The 18,699-nt window shown below is 37.2% G+C and overlaps 5 protein-coding genes and 1 long non-coding RNA gene across 13 annotated transcripts in view; 3 read left to right on the top strand and 3 right to left on the bottom strand.

The window, feature by feature from the left end:
• LOC132909532 (RNA-binding protein fusilli) overlaps positions 1–4,102 on the bottom strand; it is a 28,048-nt gene extending 23,946 nt beyond the window's left edge. For 2 of the 5 annotated variants that reach the window (XR_009658550.1, XM_060964413.1), the window contains exon 1: positions 3,116–4,102. Coding sequence is in view for 4 of the 5 variants with exons in the window: in XM_060964413.1 (XP_060820396.1) it covers positions 3,116–3,262 (147 nt within the window). In the remaining variant the exon portion in view is untranslated. The remainder of the gene's footprint in view (positions 1–3,115) is intronic. The other 3 variants (XM_060964415.1, XM_060964416.1, XM_060964414.1) reach the window with 3 other exon arrangements.
• Positions 4,103–4,198: 96 nt separating this feature from the next.
• LOC132909592 (uncharacterized) lies at positions 4,199–6,223 on the top strand. The gene is made up of 3 exons (XR_009658562.1): positions 4,199–4,405; positions 4,497–4,633; positions 5,609–6,223. It is a non-coding gene; the product is annotated as an uncharacterized LOC132909592 (long non-coding RNA).
• A 2,541-nt stretch (positions 6,224–8,764) lies between these two features.
• LOC132909548 (GPI mannosyltransferase 3) lies at positions 8,765–10,807 on the bottom strand. The gene has a single exon (XM_060964446.1). It carries the CDS (start codon positions 10,297–10,299, stop codon positions 8,830–8,832), a length of 1,470 nt encoding a protein of 489 aa, XP_060820429.1. The 5' UTR covers positions 10,300–10,807; the 3' UTR covers positions 8,765–8,829.
• A 50-nt stretch (positions 10,808–10,857) lies between these two features.
• The window catches only part of LOC132909535 (E3 SUMO-protein ligase ZBED1-like), a 57,509-nt gene continuing 49,667 nt past the window's right edge, over positions 10,858–18,699 (top strand). The window contains exons 1-5 of one of the 3 annotated variants that reach the window (XM_060964422.1): positions 10,859–11,295; positions 11,399–12,501; positions 12,588–13,003; positions 13,084–13,238; positions 13,315–15,168. In XM_060964422.1, the coding sequence (XP_060820405.1) occupies positions 11,494–12,501; positions 12,588–13,003; positions 13,084–13,238; positions 13,315–13,637 (1,902 nt within the window). In that variant the 5' untranslated portion in view covers positions 10,859–11,295; positions 11,399–11,493 and the 3' untranslated portion in view covers positions 13,638–15,168. Of the gene's footprint in view, positions 12,502–12,587; positions 13,004–13,083; positions 13,239–13,314; positions 15,169–18,699 lie in introns of those variants that run through there. The other 2 variants (XR_009658552.1, XM_060964421.1) reach the window with 2 other exon arrangements.
• On the bottom strand, positions 15,212–15,984 carry LOC132909579 (transmembrane protein 138). Of its 2 annotated transcripts, XM_060964500.1 has the most exons (4): positions 15,824–15,984; positions 15,677–15,749; positions 15,430–15,604; positions 15,264–15,370 (listed from the first exon to the last, which is right to left on the bottom strand). In XM_060964500.1, the coding sequence occupies exons 1-4, from the start codon at positions 15,955–15,957 to the stop codon at positions 15,264–15,266; spliced, it is 489 nt and encodes a 162-aa protein (XP_060820483.1). In that variant the 5' UTR covers positions 15,958–15,984. The 2 variants fall into 2 exon arrangements, with proteins under 2 accessions (XP_060820482.1, XP_060820483.1); XM_060964499.1 differs by having other exon boundaries at positions 15,212–15,604.
• LOC132909553 (XK-related protein 6-like) lies at positions 16,589–18,534 on the top strand. Its single transcript, XM_060964458.1, has 4 exons — positions 16,589–17,160; positions 17,221–17,542; positions 17,617–17,772; positions 17,831–18,534. Exons 1-4 carry the CDS (start codon positions 16,855–16,857, stop codon positions 18,313–18,315), a joined length of 1,269 nt encoding a protein of 422 aa, XP_060820441.1. The 5' UTR covers positions 16,589–16,854; the 3' UTR covers positions 18,316–18,534.

Genomic DNA, 18,699 nt, shown 5'->3' with positions numbered 1-18,699 from the left:
CACAACCTGCGTTTTGTAACGCGACGATAAAAAACTCGAGACAGAGGGGCGTATGTAATATTTATCGAGGCGTTCAACCGACTTTTGAATATCCGAGAGACCGTATGTCCAACGCGTTGCGAACTTTGTCGTTTCCATCGAAGCAAGAAGGCAAGTTTTCGCGATTCTCTGTTTCGGAGCCAACCGAGTGACTGGAAACTTTCGTTCGACGGGCTTTCCCTATCCTACGCCAATCTTTCGATACACTTTCTCCGAAAACCAGTCGATTTACGCAACCAAGATGCTACGTTAATACGAATTAGTCCGAGAATAACGAGCTTCCCGCGGGTCGAATTTTATTTTATTAACCTATAGTGCTGTACGATAAGATATAAATAGATAACTTTTATTTTTATTGATAAAATTTTGTCATTAATACGTTACGTACAAAATATCAACTAGAACGATAAAATTATCGTGATGTTCCGCGATGTTAAAGATATCGATGTTAAAGATGTTCTATGGAAATAATTCGTTAACACATAGCTAGCGTTCTAGGTAGCAACGAAAATGTGATCCGCAGCCAACGCGTTAACCTACCAATCTATCCGTAGTAGAAAACTTTTAGTCGAACCTTCCTTCATACCTAGCATCGACTTTCTTAGATTCGTCGAACAGGTACATGCACGTTCTAACATTTTTTATTTCGAAAACGCGTTGATCGTTCGATTATGGAAAAGCCAAGACCGTCGTTCGCTAGGAAATTCAAGTCGATTTAACACGATTCTTAAACTGTATTTTTAATTACTATCACGATTACACGGAGATATACGTAGTACCAAAGAGTCGTTAAACTCGTAAACTCAATAAAATCCGACTAAATACCTCCGCATCGCGTCTTTGAGTTTACGAAAGGTTTCGCCGATACGTAACTCGTTCGATCCGCTACCAGTAGCTACCAATTGCTACCAATTGCTACCAATAGTCGTAATTCCGATTACATTTCCGGGTACGCGGAATCGATTGTAAATATCGATATAATAAACGTCGGTCTCTAGCGTTCTATTTACATCGATTAACGCGAGAGCCGATCGCTCGTCGTGCGAACGGCGGTCAGGTGAAAAATCTGGCAAGCGGGACGATTCGGATGATAGAACGATCGCAACAGCAGCAACAACAACAACAACAACAACAACACGAATACAGGTATGTACGTATCGGTTGTCGGATTCACACCAAGTTGTAGCATAAGCGAGAGGAGCTCACCGGCGGCGGCCATTGTCCTCGATGGAGCTCGATCGGAGATAGTCAGGTATGTGACTCGAGGGGGAAAAAGGAAACGACCGTCCAGCTGGAACTCGGGCGCGCTCGTGCAAGGCGGTTTACAACAAAGAATAAAGAAAACTAGGCACACCTGTTGCCGCGCCGCATGCTTCCCGATAACTCGATTTTCGAAAATTCGACTTTGATAAATTCGGTTCGCAACTCGACTCGTCGTCGTCCCGCTATTGGAACAAACCATTAGTCGAAACGTGTAAAATATACGAGTATACGAGCGAGTAAACAAGCGGGAGTTTCCTCCGGTCTTTCTTTCAGCGATTTCTTACCAAACTTCGCATGTTTATAGCTGTACGGATTATAGGCATGCGATAGGTAAAAAATCTATCGAGTACACCGAGTTGGATGTTCGTTGTGATGTTTCGTTTGTTTGCGAACTCGCGCCAACGTCGCCAACGACCGATCGGAGAAAAGTTTCTCAAGGTTCGAAAAGGATGTTGAAACGGCAACGATTCGAATATCTTTGAATATCGAGGCAGAGCTGTTGGATCAGAGTTTCGGTCAAGTTCGACGATGACAAACGGAGATGTCGATGTCATTTTTAATAACACCTATATATCAAAAGTTACTAATACAATACGCTTATTAGGACTGCTAGGCTTAAGCTACCTTGATTTATTGCACGGCCCCAAACACCTAACTGTAAAAATACCTAAAATGCTATTTCTTCGGGTTTATTTACAAAGGATTGTATCGGTCGAAGGTCTTTCGCTGTAACTTGGACGTATCGTTAAATCTACAGGATCGGAACGAAAGTATCGAGGATAACTGGAAACGCGTACTTTACATACAACGTTGAAAAGTCGAAAATTATAATAGTTGAGATCGATTAGGAAGAAAGTTGGAAGAGGAAGAGTGTCGGTATCGTAATATGGCAGAATTAACGAGAGACGGAGTCCATGGCGCCAGATAATCTCGATGGCAAAGCTGGAGCTAATGGACGACCTTTCGAGGGCGCGACGCTCCGCCTCCACCGGATAATTCGAGAAACAATGGCAGCCGGAGACATGCAGAGGCACGGCGATACGTCGGCACGGCGCGGTGCCAGTGCAACGCGCACCAAGATTGACAACGGTGAGGAAAAATTTGTGAAAGTCGAACGATACGTCGAATCGGTTGCCGTGTCGCGACTTTGACCAAACGATCGGTTAAAAGTACACGATCGGTACGAATCGAAGGAAGGAAAAACGTCGACCGTCCGCCAACGAATATCTTTCGAGAATTATTACAGCGTACGTGAATCATTTTCCGTGACCGACATAAAGATCGTTCGAAGAATAACACACGTAGATGGTGACATAGATCGATACGTATGTCACTTAGATCGTGGTAGAAAGCACATGTAGCGAACGCAAACGACGGGAATCCGTGAATCATTTTTAGGCAGTAGCTACGACTGAATTTTGTTAAAAGGCAATTTTAGCGCGTTAGTTGGCAAACAGTTGGCGTAATCACCGACTTTGTTTCTTCCTATCGTGTACGTATCTCTGACTTTTCCTCCAAACAACGGCAAGTAATTCGATCGAAATACCGTATCTAGAAAGTTGTCGTTGAAATGAAATTCCAATGCCGAGCAAAGTTCGGAAGAATCATATATATATACGTGTTCTATGATATACGTATGTATATATATATATATATATATATATATGATATACGTATATCCGTCTGTTTTCAAACGACTTCGACGATTGACAAATTGACGAACGAGCGTAATTTAAATTTACCTTATCGTTGCTTCGATCTTTCTTTTCTGTTTCTCTAAAATTTTGCTTAAATGATCGGCGTAGAAACGTACCCTGTTCTGTTGCACGTCGATGAGCACGTAAACCAACAGCGTGATCTCTTCCTCGTCGGAGCCGAGAGCATTACCCTGGAGACCCGCCGTCGCCACATAAAGGGCGACCAAGTGAGTCGGTCCCCTCGTAGCGCCCTGCGTCTGCATCGTGCCAGGGTTTACCTTTCGTTGCCGTCGCTATCCGTCCCGAACACTACTCACTTCTGGGTCAACGTACACCTGAACCCTGTTACCTATCCAAGTAGCACACACTTCACCGTGCGGCCACGGAACCTACGACACGTAACCGTGTCCTGGACGAAAAAACTAACTGCACGCTTGATGCTCAATGTTATTATCCTGCGGCTGTGCCACCTGTGTGTAAAACCTTCACCGTTCCACTTTAAAGCTCAATTCACGTTCTTCAACACAGACTGATCTTGCTATCCTTTTTCAACGACATGTTGTGTTATTTATTTTTGAGGTTAAGGATCGACGACCGTAATCCCGAGTCCATAGGACGATAGCGCGACGTCTACGGTGTTGGCGGCGCGCCACGTTCGCTCACGGTTCTCAGGTATCGCGACGATAACAGGAGGTATACGGGCCCCGGGAAAGTGGCCGCGCGCGAGTTAAAAATCCGTGTTTCCGCGGCTCCTCTATCACCGTCGACGAACCGCCGCGCGTCGCGAGTGGCAAGGTTTCGTGCAACACTGGCCAACCCCAACCGTTGCGCGCACACGTCGTCGTTGCCTCACCTGGCGACTGCGCATCGAACCCGTCGTCGCTCGTTGGCTAGCAGGAGAGACCCTCTTGCTCGTTCCCGTGCTTCATTTCCCGCACGGTGAACTCACGCGCACGTACGCGCAACAAAGACGCGCAGCCCGGTGTTCGTCCGGCCGAATGCACGCGACAAGGACCGAACGAGGCACGTTAAAAAAACGCGGAAATTACCAGCTAACGACGATAACACGACGCGCACCGTACCTTTCGATTCGAGAAACTTCTTCCATCGATACTACAAATATACGCAGATACAAATACAGCGTTTATATAGCGAGATGGCGATTCACGTGCTACGAGTTTTAGGAATAGACGGGACGAGTGTCGTTGCACGTTGCCAGCAGAGAAAACGCAACGTAGCCAGGTTAAAAGAGGCGAAGGGAAAGGCAGGTCAAAGCAGCGACGCACTGGCCAGGTGCGCAGACATTCCACTCGCTTTGCGCTACGCTCGCCCCGCTTCCCCCGACCTGCGATTATTTTCCACCTGGAGCGCCACGTTTTACTTTTTCATGGCGGACCGAGCGATAGGTAAACGTTCGATACGTCGAACCGATGATACCCGAGCCATAGTATTTCCGCGTATGAATGAATCCTCTCTACCGCGGATCCGTTCGACCAGGAACGCATACGGATGCCCGGATTGGAGGAGGTGCGACAACCAGAAGGTGGAAGGTGGTGATCGCGAGGAAACAAAAATGGCGGCCAATCGAAGCGCGCCTCTTCCGAGTTATAAAGAGGCTCTATAACTGATCACAGGTACGTATAGGTAACGTATAGGTAACGTATAGGTGTCGACGGTGCCCTCGATTCCAGGTGCTCCCTCCATAACGTGATCACGGCCTTGATAACGTGCGTGTACGCGACAACGCGTCTTGGTCTTACCTCGCTTGTCCATACACCTCTCTTTCCATCTTTCGCTCCAGGCTTCTTGGATTTTTAAACGCGACCCGCGAATCTCTTACGGCTTTGCAAAGTCCTGTCCGATACTCTGTACAATTTTTTCTTGTTTCTTTTTCTTTTTCTTTTTCTCTCTCCTCGCGTCTCTACGTACATCTCTACGCGGTTACGTTTACTTATCTACGAAAATAAACATATAGGTAATTATCTACGAGAGTACTATCAAACCGTTTTCCTTTCTTACCTCACCTTACCTTACCTTACCTTACCTTACCTTACCTTACCTACTGCAAGTATCTTTCGAGTCGAAATCATGTTCATTCGCGCGTATCGTAAGATCCACGAACGGACGAGCGAAAACTACGAGTCTGCTTGTAAACAATTCGTATACAGCTCATAGCTTACAGCGTAGCGGCTGTATTTACAACGATATTACGTATTAGAATTACGAACGATAATCGTATATCGATTATCGATTTCATCTCTTCGAAGACAGGATAACAGCTCGTTATCCGTTGCGTAGAAACTCGTAGATCCGCTTCAAGTTCCTTTCGTCGAAATCATGCCCGTTTGTATCCCTATGCGTACGATCGTACGCGAGTATATAGATTTCTATTTAAAAATGACCACAGAGCTATCTGAGAATCCTCGATCCTTCGCTGCGCCGTTCTAGAAACCAGCCAATCCGTCCGTGTCGTACGGAGAACCGACTGGCAAATCTGTGAAAATTAAAATTCCAAACTACGCGTCTGCTCCGTGCGTGAAAAAGTCCCATAGCGAAATACGCGTAGTATATTACATACCTGATATATAACAGTATGTATTCGTGTATAGAGTTTACGTTAAATCGACTTAGGAAGGAGAACGAAGGAGAGCGAAGGAAAGCTAACGAACAACAGGTTGGCACGTTGAACGCGTGGGGTGGGAAGACGGGAGAATGAGAAGAGCCGTGTAGAGACAGAGAAGCAGAAAACGGGAAAGCAACGATCGTTGGATTTGGTAGGAATATCCGTAGAAGCGAAATGCTTAGCGCTATGTAAGAGCGACGACGTCGTGACAGGGAGACCGGATTGGTCGGTCACCTGTTGCCTGCCTGCCGTGATTGGTCGGGCTCGACAGCGCGTAACGACGCCCGGAGGAGGACAAGTGCACACCGTCGGCTGGTCTATGATGGACCAACGTCGAAAATGGACATACTCGTATACGTGTAAACCTTTGTCCTTGCTCGCGAACAAATCAACTACCTTGTCGTTTTGCTATTCACCATTCGCCTAAATTCGTTCCTACTCGTTCGATACTTGCGTTCCACATGCGCGTATATCGCGGCGAACGTTATTGCTTCGACGTTTATTTACGAGCTTAGTCTTTAACTGCATTCTACCATATAAATATTTATCGGCGTTACCTTCGAATTATTTACGTTTCTTAAATAAAGGTAAAGTTTAAATACCTATGCGGTACGAGAGATAAAGAAACGATATATGTACATACATATACGTACGTATATATCTAATGCGACAGCGCGTCTAATATTTGCGATACGACTATCGTGAAATAGGAAATTATAAATCGACGTTGTGTGTACGACGGCATGTAAGACGGAATAGCAGGGACGAAATCCTTGTACAACGCGGCGGAACAGGTGTACAAAGTTCGCGCGAACAGGCGATGGGAATCGCGCGAGACCAAAGTCTACGCTCGAGGAGCAAAGTCTGCGCAGACGATGGAAGGAAAGCCGGTTCGCGATATCGGACTCTGAACTTTTCGCGTTACGTTCGTATCACTCCTATGTTGGCGAATGTTACGCTGTTCATGAATAAATGCGAATATTAAACGTCCCGTGTATATTCCTAATACGCGCAGTTCTGAGGATTCTTTTTTGCCCGAAAGGGGCGAGGATCGAGCGAATAAACGTTCCAACACGATCGTACAGGTCTCTACGAAACCTGTTATTCTCTTGGTCGATAAATTAGACAGGATAAAAACGGTCGATTTATTTATCAAGCCTTCGATGATCGCTCGTAAACGAGGCAAAGGCGCGAGAGGGCGATACGAAAGAGAGAACTTGCTCGAGTTAGGGACACCTGCCAAACAACACCTGCTGCCTCCTAAAGCGCGTTTGCGTTTTCTCCGCATTCTGGCCACGATTATTCGATCGGGATAGTACGAACGAACGATAACGTTGCGATGGAAAGTTAGCTCGAAAGAGAAAACCTGTATTAAAAGAACAAATTCTGCTTACGAATCAATATAATTATAAATATATTACGACAGGGTCACCGTATAGTTTAACCTAGTGACGTTCGCCAGCGTGAAATTAATCTACCGCTCCGATGCATATCGTATCTCGTTTCAGTAATAACTTTGATATTTTGCTGTTTCGTCGAATTAACAGGCCAGTAAAAAAGCCAATTACGATCGACAAAGTACAGCGAGGAGCCGCCAAACGTAAAATAAAATCTGACACGCGATTCGAAAACACTCGGAAATTTCTTATTGGACCGAAACGACATCGGTCGATCTTCTTTTTTCTTGAATCGTCTCAAGATATTACGTCGCAACAGCTAGGCTGCCTATAATACCTCACAGGATGAAACAATTCGTTTTGGATGCTCTTTCACGAGAGAGAGAGAGAGAGAGAGGGAGGAAGGGCGAGAGAGAGGGGGAAGGGGAGCGGATTCACCGTTGCACAGAACTTTCTCCCCGGCAAGGATTATATTCGTGCCTTTCGTAGCCGTACGTAACTTTCAAACCATCGCAAATCACGATGCTTCTTCCGCGATGAATCGCGTTCCTCGTATTATATTTAAATCGTGCAACGTCGTTCGAAACCAACGAAGAATAGACGTCGAAGATGCGTTCCGAACGATAAGTCGTTTAAGATTCTTTCGACCGATCGAACGAAGGATAAAATGAAATTTCTAATACGGAAAGACAGCCATGAAAGAAGAGTAGTACGACGATAGAGGAAAGGACACGAGAGGAAGGTGAGAGAGAAGAAGACAGAACTGGTCGCTGACCCGCTCGGAACGTTGACTCCATGTAGTCAGTCCCCTCTTTATATTTTCTTCCATCCTACTTGCACCATCTTACCGTACCTTCGATTACAGCCACAAGTTACCTTACTTTACTTTGCGTTACTTTACCATGTCCGCCTTTCTTTATTCGCGGTTACGATCGCTATATTCTCGAACTTAGCGTCTTACCGATAACTCTCTCGCCTACTTCTCCTCGTTTCTCTTCCCGTTTAGCCGATTCTTCTCCATTTGTCTTCCCTCTATGTATTCTTCTTCCGTCTTCTTTTTTTCAAATATATTCCGTCCGATATATAACGTAGATCTGATGGAATTAATCTCAAGAAAATTTCCATTTATTTTGCTCTATTTATCGAAAATTAATTGCCAGCTAAGGTAACTGTAAAACTTTATTCTCTTATTTATCCTATTTTATTTGATTTCCTATTTATATAGACTGCAGATTATCACATACGTAGATACGCGACAGTTAAGTATTTAGATATCTAATATCGTAAATTAGTATTATATTACGAACGATACGTGTCATCGGCATTGAACAAGTACCGTTAGGATTATCGTCCTTGCATAAGCTTTCTAAATAAGATCCAAGCCTTTTATGGTAACGGTATATGCTTATCGTCCATTTCTCGGCAATTAGAAAAGGAGTCAATTTCCAAATCATCGAAAGTCAAATATAACGGTCGTCTCATCGTCATTGTCCGAGTCTAGCTTTAGTATCGTTAGCGATTTCATAAAAATTTATCCCAACCTAAATTTACATCGATCCTTCGTACTACGAATTATAAGACGAGACGTTACTGCGTAAGCGATCTGTTATATTTGTCTTGCGCGCGTAATTATTTTCACTTAACAATGAGTTAACGAGATTCGTGAAAATATTTATTTTGCGAAACAAATAAAAAACAACCAGTTGATGAATAGCGTGATACAAGTTAAATAGTATAACCATGAATAACGAGAGTAAAGAATAATTTACTAGCATAACAAAGTAAATACATATTTTCGTTCACCGAGTTCTCATTTACGCTTATACACATAAATATATTTTCCATAATTCGATTGTGGAAAATGCGTATAAAAAATTTGCGACCACAATCGGTAATGTTTCAAAAATCGGCGTATTTTCGGTACAATATGATCGAACGATATTACGTAATTAGGTATTGTAGTACGTTTGTCACTGCTATAATTTTCATCGAGCCACTGCATCGGATTTGCAAAAAACGTGTCGGCTTCGTCCATATAGCTCATATTATTGGTAAAATCAGGTTCGCAAGTTAGTATTTTGGTAGATACGTTCGTATGTAAATGACTGTATAAAGGAGTAGCGTGACAAGGAGTCAGAAACAATATGCTGCTGTTATCGGTGTTAACAACATCCTTGTGAAGCAGGTTCATTAGATCCAACGATCCACGTTGATGTACTAAACTGAAGTAAAGGCCAGGTAACACGTTGGTCAGTATTAATAGCCCCACAAAAATATTCCTTGCTGGTTTTATAAACTTTGCGTTCAAAGGGAATGTACACGAGGTACATATGTATATACACATTGGTAAAAGAGGTAATAAAAATCGAAATTCTTTATGGGCCAACAAAGAATAGATACCGAATGTCCAAACTACAACGACTAACATGACTGCTTGACGGTGAAAACTGGATGGATGTTTCGTTATTTGAAAAATACATAATATAAATAAAACGTAATGGCACCCTAAAAGTACTGGTAATCCGCACACGATATACCATAATATATGTTGCGTTCCATATAAATCACCAACCTTATAAAGTACATTCACACGAAAGAATTCCCAAGGAGAAATAGTTAACGTACCATAATAGTAACTATCCAATAATATCGAACTGAAACAACAGATAATACATATTACACCGTATCGACTTATCAGCGTCAACTTGTTTTCTAAACTTGTACATAAATGATAAAGACATAAAGGTAACCATATAATAACAGCGGTAGGTCTAATCATACATAAAAACCCTACGATCCAGAAATAGTTTATGCTTCTAATATTACTGTCACGCCATGGAAATATCGATAAAGCTATCATGGTAAATGCAGTTTCTAAGGTATTGATCAATGTACGAGTGGCACAATAATACCAGTACCAGTTTACGCATAAACTATACAGTGCCCATTTATTCTTGGACCACTCGTAGAATTTGTATTCTCCGTAAGCACTGATCGTTGCTTGAAGTACTCGAGGTACCGTTGTTAAAATTATTACATAATCTAATGATATCGACGCTAACGCTTGATATATAATGGATAACAAAAATGGGTATATGTAACTGCGAATTTTCATGTCCCATTCCCACGTAACGTATCCATATCCAAATGCCAAACGATGAGCAACTTCTAACGATTGCCAATATTCATCCGGTACATGCGCGGTTTGAACCACAAACACAGAAATTAACCTCCATGCTATCAAATAAGACAATACCTTTGTTTTCTTCGATATACGCATCTCTTGTGTTTTGAAATAGCTCGTTAAATATAAGAATGCCTGTAAATATTGCGCAAAGCATATAATATACCTTAAATAACACCTATAAAAGTACAAAAAGGATGATATGTGATAAAAGTAAGATTTTAGGTTAGCTTCTCAAGGACAATTGATTATTTCATTAGAAGTTGTTGCATCGTATCCGCTTGTGTTTTCACAAAGGTCCTTCTGCTCTTATCGATATCGTTAATAACAATGTTATAAAAATTACATTTACAACAATAAAATATACAAGTATTTGCTGTACCGTAACAGGAGTAAATTATTGTCGTTACCTTCGTTTGAAAAATGACAAATTTGCTAATAGCAAACGTATTGCATGCAATTATCGATGATTCATTTTATATTTAAATAACAAAATTGTTGTTTATTTGCTGTTTTGATGTTTCACGATTAATTCGAAGAACGAAAATATGAAATAGTATCCAGTAATCGATGCAGATGGCGTTTCGTTGACGCCATGTTGTTTTATGAAATCGATTAGTTGAGAGGTTTACGTAGCGATATTTCTTTGGGCAAGTGAACTAAAGTCGATAGCGTCGTTACGAGAGGTGGTCGATAACCGATCGTGCATCGTTCTTTTCGAAACGAGAAATTGAAGTTCGATATCTGTGAAATAATTCGTCAAATTGCTGCTTTGAGATATCGGAGTATTCGCGGTAAATTTGTTATTCCTTCATAACCATGTTAAGGGGGTGATACGTGAAAAGGATTATGCATCTTTATAAACAGTTGTATTTTAAATTATGCAACGGAGATCTTCCATTTTGATAAGAAGAAACGCTATGAAATATTACTATTGTGAGAAATATCGTATATATATATTTTAATAAGCGGAAAATAAGACGTGCCGGCACTTATGTATTTTCGTGTGCAATTATGGAAAGTAAACCGATAACATTGTCTAACAACGGAAAATCAGCGACGACAGATGACTCGAAAAGTGAAATGCAAATGGTACTAGCCAAAATGATGGAAGAAAAGTATACTTATACTTATAAAAAATTAGTAGTACCTATGTCAATGAGAAGTATTTACTGGAAATTTTTCGGATTTCCAGCTACAGACGATGGAGATATTCTCACTAAAGTAAAGATCGTTTGCATATTATGTAAAACTCAAATTGCATATAATCGTAACACCAGTAATTTGCGTATGCATTTGCAAAATAAACACGCTCAAGAACTTTTAGAACTAGAAGCTACTAATCCGCCACGCAGACAAGTACTTTCTCAGGAGACAAAAGAGAGAAGAGCGCAAAAGAAATTATTAAAAGCAGGTTTAACTTCGGCCCAGCATATTTACACTACCAATGCGGATGGTACTGTCCAAATAGATGGGGATATTCAATTTGTGACTGATCCAAATGTAAGTTTATCCAACATCGAGGACGATATAGCGATTGGTCAACCTTTGCGAGTTATGATTAAAAGTGGTTCTAACATTGGGAGCAATAGTCAAAATGTGGCTTTTCTTATGCCGGAAGATAATTCTATTAATCAGTCGAGTATCGATGGGAAGACCGTATCAGATGCTATAGCCGAATTTATTATTATGGACTTACAACTACCAGAAGTGGTAGAAGGACGTGGTTTTCAAAGACTGGTTGCAACGTTGCGTTCACCCTGTGAAATCCCTAGTAAAAATAAATTAGAAGAAGAAATAATACCAAAGATTTATGATACCTTCCGTGAATCAGTAGCCGCAACTCTATCTTGTATAACGAGCGAAGTAGGTTTGACTATTGAGGAGTGGAGATCAAATTCTGACGAGCGATTTGTTACTGTTTCTGTGTATTATCAAAACTCTGGTGAACCAGTGTTAGAATGTAAAGTGTTAAGTACTATTCATGCTCCTTTAGATTGGGAGGAATCTCAGTGGGGTAATGCGATAGATTCTCTATTACTTGATTGGGATCTGAAAATAGAAAGGATAACTGCGGTAGTAGTAGCCACATCCAGGACAGAATTATTGAATGCTTTGACAAATCGAGGATTAACATTAGTTCCTTGTTTACTTTATACCTTACAAGTGTGTGCTCAAGCTTGTTTTGAAAGCCCAGAGGTTGCTACCATACTAGCAAAATGTAGGGCAGCCATTGGAGCTATTGTAAGTCATCCAGCTGCATCTGCGGCGTTAAGTATGCAGGAGCAATTATTGGAAGTAAGTAAACGGATGTTATCGTAAATATGTCATTTATAGAATATATATTATGTTGTCGTTTTATAATGTATTTGATATAATTGTAGCTGGATGAAAATACTATGTTAATGGATTATCCACCTATATGGACATCAACGTACAACATGCTCGAGCAAATGGTTCTTCGTCGTAGTATTGTAACGTCAATTTTAGAAAGTATGGAAGGTGTCGATCAAGAGGTAGTTGATTTGACAAATGATCAATGGAAGATCGTAGAAGACCTTGTAAATGTGCTTGAACCATTTAAAGTTACTATTATGACGCTTAGCGAGGAGAAGATACCGTTAATATCTTTATTAAAACCGCTACTCTGGCAGCTCGTATCCTCTCATCTCAAAATAAAAGAAAGTGATAGTGAAAAAGCAAAGGCTTTCAAAGAATCTTTATCTGATATGCTTTGTGACAGATACGCAGATTATAACGTTACTCTTTTACTTCAAATTGCAACTACCTTGGATCCAAGGTAATTATACATTATTATTCAGATAATTTTTCTCTATTCTAAATTTCGAAAACCACAATTAATGTTATATGATATATTAGATTTAAGCAATTACCATATGCTACTGAAGAAGATAAAAATTCAGTAGCGACTGATATAAAAGAAATGTTGACAAAACTAATACAAGAAGAATCCGGTGATAATATAAATATGAAAGTTGAAGAAGAGCCTCTGGCTAAGAAAAGTCGTGTATCAGGTAAATGTTTTGAGCTATATAATGATTTTGATCTTTAAAATCATTGGAAAAACAAATATATTTTAATTGCTTTCAGGCATGGAATTCTTGCTTGGAGGATTATGTTCGATGAAAAGTGGAATGCCTGCGGAAGAGAAGGCAGATCTTGAACTTGTTCAATATCATTCTGAGTCCACCGCACCACTTGACTACTGCCCTCTTCAATGGTGGGCAAAAATTTCTGCAAAATGCCCAAATTTAGGCAAATTGGCTTGTAAATACAATTGCGTACCTGCATGTTGCGCACCACCCTGTAGAATTCCGGCAGATGTGCAAGTTTTATACGACGCAAGGCGAACGGCCTTACCTCCTCATTTAATAGATAAGTTACTCTTCCTTCATGGTAATCATACCGTATGAAGAAAATATTAAGTTCCACTGAACTATAATGTTGATAAATTCTACGTAACTTAAGTTTAAAATGAGGCTCCTAGGCAAATTTAAATGAAATAATAAGCAGAGCTACAAGTCGCTAATTTAAATATTATTTATATAATATACGAGGGTATATTAAAGAGTTTTCAGAATCGCAGTAACAATAACAAGCGACAAATTCTACCGACGATTTCTCAAATTTTTCAATCTCGCCTTGTATTATGATACATATTTCATTTTTACTTTTATCGAACAATTGGAATCCTTTAATATTTTAAAAGTCAAATTTGAAATGTATAAACATATTTGTTAAATGTTTTACAAAAAAGAAATACATTTATTTTCGCAAAAATCTTACAAAGTTCATATTTTGAAATTGCCATCTTGTATCTCGAGTGTAAAAACGTTTTGAATGAGAACATTAGTGTCATTATGATTTAATGAAATCTGTCTTTTTTTTTTTTTTTTTTATTATTATTATGCAAATGACCCTAACATAATAGGTTCCATTATTAATTCTAGAAAAGATTTAGCCATCAAAACAATTTTATACAAGATTGAAAAATTGGGAGATAACAAAAGTTAAGTAAGACTCATTTATAGAAATTGATAAGAGATAATAGTTTTCCATTTGCAATAGATACGATGTATTAATCTTTATAAAAATTCTTAAATGTTATAAAGCAGTTAAAATAAAATTTTGATGCTGTAAATATTGCATAAAAACACGAAATTAAATTCTGTTACATAACTGTATTTTTTACAACGAAATACTGTTATTACTTAACTTGAAATTGAAATGCATGCGTGAAGTGATTAATAAATAATTTATAATGAATTTACTTTCATATATTAAAGATGTTATGCTAAATTATATTGCAAATTTTCTAACATTTTCTAAAAATTCTCTTCGCAATTTCTTTCTATTAATAATGATAATGATGGGAATGATCATCTTAACAAATTAATAAATCATTTGATCATTTTCAACTTCTCTACCTTTGTCATTAATAGATGAGAATTTGAAAAGATGTATTCTTGTGATATTAATTTATATTTTAGAAATACTAAGGTAGTACAAACTTAACATTTTATATTATGAATAATATCTATATTATTAGTACATTTTGTATGTTTATTTGTTTAACGATTTATAAATTATAATTTAGCGTTTAAATGTATATAATATAGTATTGTATAATATGAGTTACATATACGTATGCTTCGTAAAATGTATAAAATTTTACATTTTATTTTTGTAAAATGTCAAAATAATTGTAAAAAAGTACTCTACTAATACTTTTTATACTGTATATAAAATGAATTAGTCTTAAAAATACTTTTAAAAATTGATTGCTATTGTATATTACATCTGTAGCAGATATACTATACCAGACATAAATATTTTTGAAAAACTCAAATTAGGGTAAAGGGAAATTGTAATATTATTCCACTTTAATTTTGTTTTAACTATAACTATATTTTGTTGTAGATAAAGTAAAAATATTTACAAGAATTGTAGGAGATCCTTTTTTGCTATTTTACATTTCTTCCAGTTATTACAGGTGAAAAATTTTTGTTAATTTCTTTCGTAACACTTGATAATAAATATTATGACAGGCTGAACTGGTTTTGAATCCACGTTGAACTTTCATAGAATCTTGGATCTGCGATTCTAAGAGATGCCCTTTTATAGAAATAATAGTGTAAAACTGCAACTGAACATGAAATAACTGTAATAATACTATGTACATAAATTTGATTGAAAAGATGTTACCTCCTCTATGCAATGAGTAAAAAATATGAAAATCTTTAGTCCAATAGTATTTGAGAGGTGATGACCAGTGCACTTTAATGTCCCATGTATGTAAACTAATGCTTAATACCATATATATGATACACAATATTAATGTTACACGAAATTTTGTATATAATAATTGTATTAATCCTATCTGCATGAAAAACATACATTTTTTTACAATATTATTTAAATTATTAGTTTAACTACTTTTAATGATATTTACCTGAAAAATGTAAGTGGAAAAGAAGTTAACTAGTAAAAGTGTGATAGTCATAATAAGACAAATATCTTGAGCCCTTAAAAACAAAAATTAAATACAATTCAATTGTGTATACTTATTTATCATTTTAAAGATAAAAGCATCACGTACACGTAGAGAACTAATAAATTAATTGGATTCGCTCGGGAGAATGTAGCAAACGAATTAACGAAAATATCAAAAAATAGTACTAAATATTGTATGATTATAGTGACTAGATATCTCTTAGTGTTTATTGTACTCATTTATTACAGAAAAATAATTCACTAATGTACAATAATTCATAAAATCACAATTCTGCATATGACCATATCGTTAGATTCTATAGGTTGCTATGACAACACAAAATAGCACGTAAACGTAAACAATACTGTCTTGCTAAGTAACCGGAATTGTACCTTACTATTTGACCGTTGTTATCCCCGCTATATTTTGAAACTATACAATTCCATAGAGAATACTATCTCTCTGTTTTAACTGTATACATATTGCTACTATGTTACATTACCGATCTCAGCACTACGCATGCATTTTGGGTTGATTATGGAACGGAATGGAGTATCGCTGTCTTACTATATCTCTCAATCTATTGTACATTCGTTTTATAAAATTCCTGGCACAGGTGTTACCTTGTTAGATGACCGGATTTAATTTGGACCAGCGGTCAATTTACGAGGCAATATTGTATATATTGCACCCAAGAATGATTCATAACGTTTGACATAAAATAAATTTTTTAGATTTTGTTAAATCTCATATGAATGTTTACTTCAGGCGGTGTTATAAAATTTGTATCAGTTGGATTTAAACTGTATGAATTAAATGGAAACTCGTGACGTATCAGTTGATTTAAAAAAATGACATGTAATTGTGTTCAACAAAATGTATCAAATTGTGTTTACATATTGATCAAAATAGATAGATACGTGTTTCGTATTGCAAGTAATCAGTGGGATAAAAGTAACATTTAATAGAAATTCTGTGAAACAAATAAACGAATGCTCGATGACGAAAGTATTTGTATACTAAGGTTATATTTTTAACATAAAAATATGCCATGAATGACAAACGAATTACAGTCGATAATTCTTAATATTTGAATTTGAATTATGTTACTGGAGATTATTTGACAATAATTAAATATGGATCCTCAGACCAGTAAACATTTGCATACAAGACAAATTATTGGCATTTTTCCTATATTGGAATTAAATGTCGATGATGTAGATGTTCCTTTAAAAAATCCAACTACAACTTACTTAGATATCTTTTTCCTTGTGTCTTCAATCCTTATGCACATCGTGGATGTGGCAATTGATATTAATCTTGCTGTAAGATATTTATTAGCTAGAAAGATAACATACTTTATATGGACAACTGTTTTTATTCTTTTACCTTCGTTTATAAATGTTATAATCAGTAGAAGAATGCAACAACAAGATGACAAGGTGACAAGTTATATTAAGTAGTAACATTGACAATCTAATTCAAATCAATCTTCATTTTAGATAAACGAAACGTCAAATCCTTCCAAATTTAAATGTATACATGCAATGTTAACAAAAAAATTATGTTGCCTTGTACTTGTGGCATTTCAATTAGCACCAGTATTACGTTATTACAGAACCTTGAAATATGCTCTTAATGCGTACAAGTTTGAAAAACAAGGCGATCGTAATGCTCAAAGACGATATTATCTCAAAATGCTGAGAGAAGATCAAGATGTTGCATTATTAAGAGTATCTGAATGTTTTCTTGAAGCCGCGCCTCAACAAATTTTACAGTTAACAATATTGTTGAAACATTACCACAGTGATATTAACTTTGAATGTAGATATACTTTTATATCACTAATCTTGTAATTTTAAATAATAAAATAAAATTGATATTCATGTTAATTATAGTTATTCATCAGGTAGCTAGTATTGTTAGCTCCCTTGGAAGTATGGGATGGGCAATGGCTAGTTACCATCGTAGTATTAGATTGGCTCAACAAGATAAACTAAATATCGGTATTACAGGAACAATTCTTCAATTTTTATGGCATTTTTGTACTACAGGTATGTATATTGTCATTATATAAAAAAGTTAATACCTTCATTTGTTAACATTTTTCAGTTTCAAGGATATTGTCGCTTAGCGTTGTGGCAAGTATATGGCCATTATACACAGCCATTGGATGTATTTTTCATTGGATTTGTATGACTATTTGGATTATCATTGATTCTCGTTGTATATTGGAATTTTGTAGAGATTCTGATCATGCTCCACATTGTTCTCCAAAAATCAAAGAACGCATTTATTCTGTATTATTTTCTATAGTGATTGGTGTAATACATGTATTCATATATCTGAACACCGTGGATGGTAGTACATTTCTTAAACATGTATTCTTTTATATAATTTGTTTTGTTGAAAATATAACAGCAACTGCATTTTGGATATACGCCTCATCGGATGAAGTTAAAAATTCCTGGTACTTTAATGTACTCATTGTTCTTTGTATTGTACCGTTCTTATTAGGTATAACAGCTATGACCGTTTATTATGGCGTTTTTCATCCTTCTTTGAAACATCAGAATTGTGCGAATACATTAGCCTAGATCATTTTTATTCATATTTAATCTATATATTTATTACAAAGGAATTGTACAAATACGTAATTTTTACTAACAATCATTTATTTTTATCAATCATATTTTTTATATTTTTATAAATCTATTTGTACGTGATATAAATTGCAAAGCTGAAGAAATTATCTGAGTAATATCAGATAATTTTGATATTATATCTAGTATATTGTTCATACAATTTTTTTACTATACTCTCTACAATTTTGTGTGTGTGTGTGTGTGTGTATATATATATATATATATATAATGAATTTTATATATAAGTACTTAAAATTCGCAAATATATAAAAATAAAATGACAAGCTCAGAAATTATAATGATATTAGTTCAAGTATTTAGTTAAGTTTTTCTGTC

This window comes from Bombus pascuorum, chromosome 8 (assembly GCF_905332965.1).
Source record: "Bombus pascuorum chromosome 8, iyBomPasc1.1, whole genome shotgun sequence".
In the NCBI taxonomy this organism is placed as follows: domain Eukaryota; kingdom Metazoa; phylum Arthropoda; class Insecta; order Hymenoptera; family Apidae; genus Bombus; species Bombus pascuorum.
The sequence above is the reverse complement of the archived record's forward strand: the minus strand, read 5'-3'. Positions and strand labels throughout refer to the sequence as shown.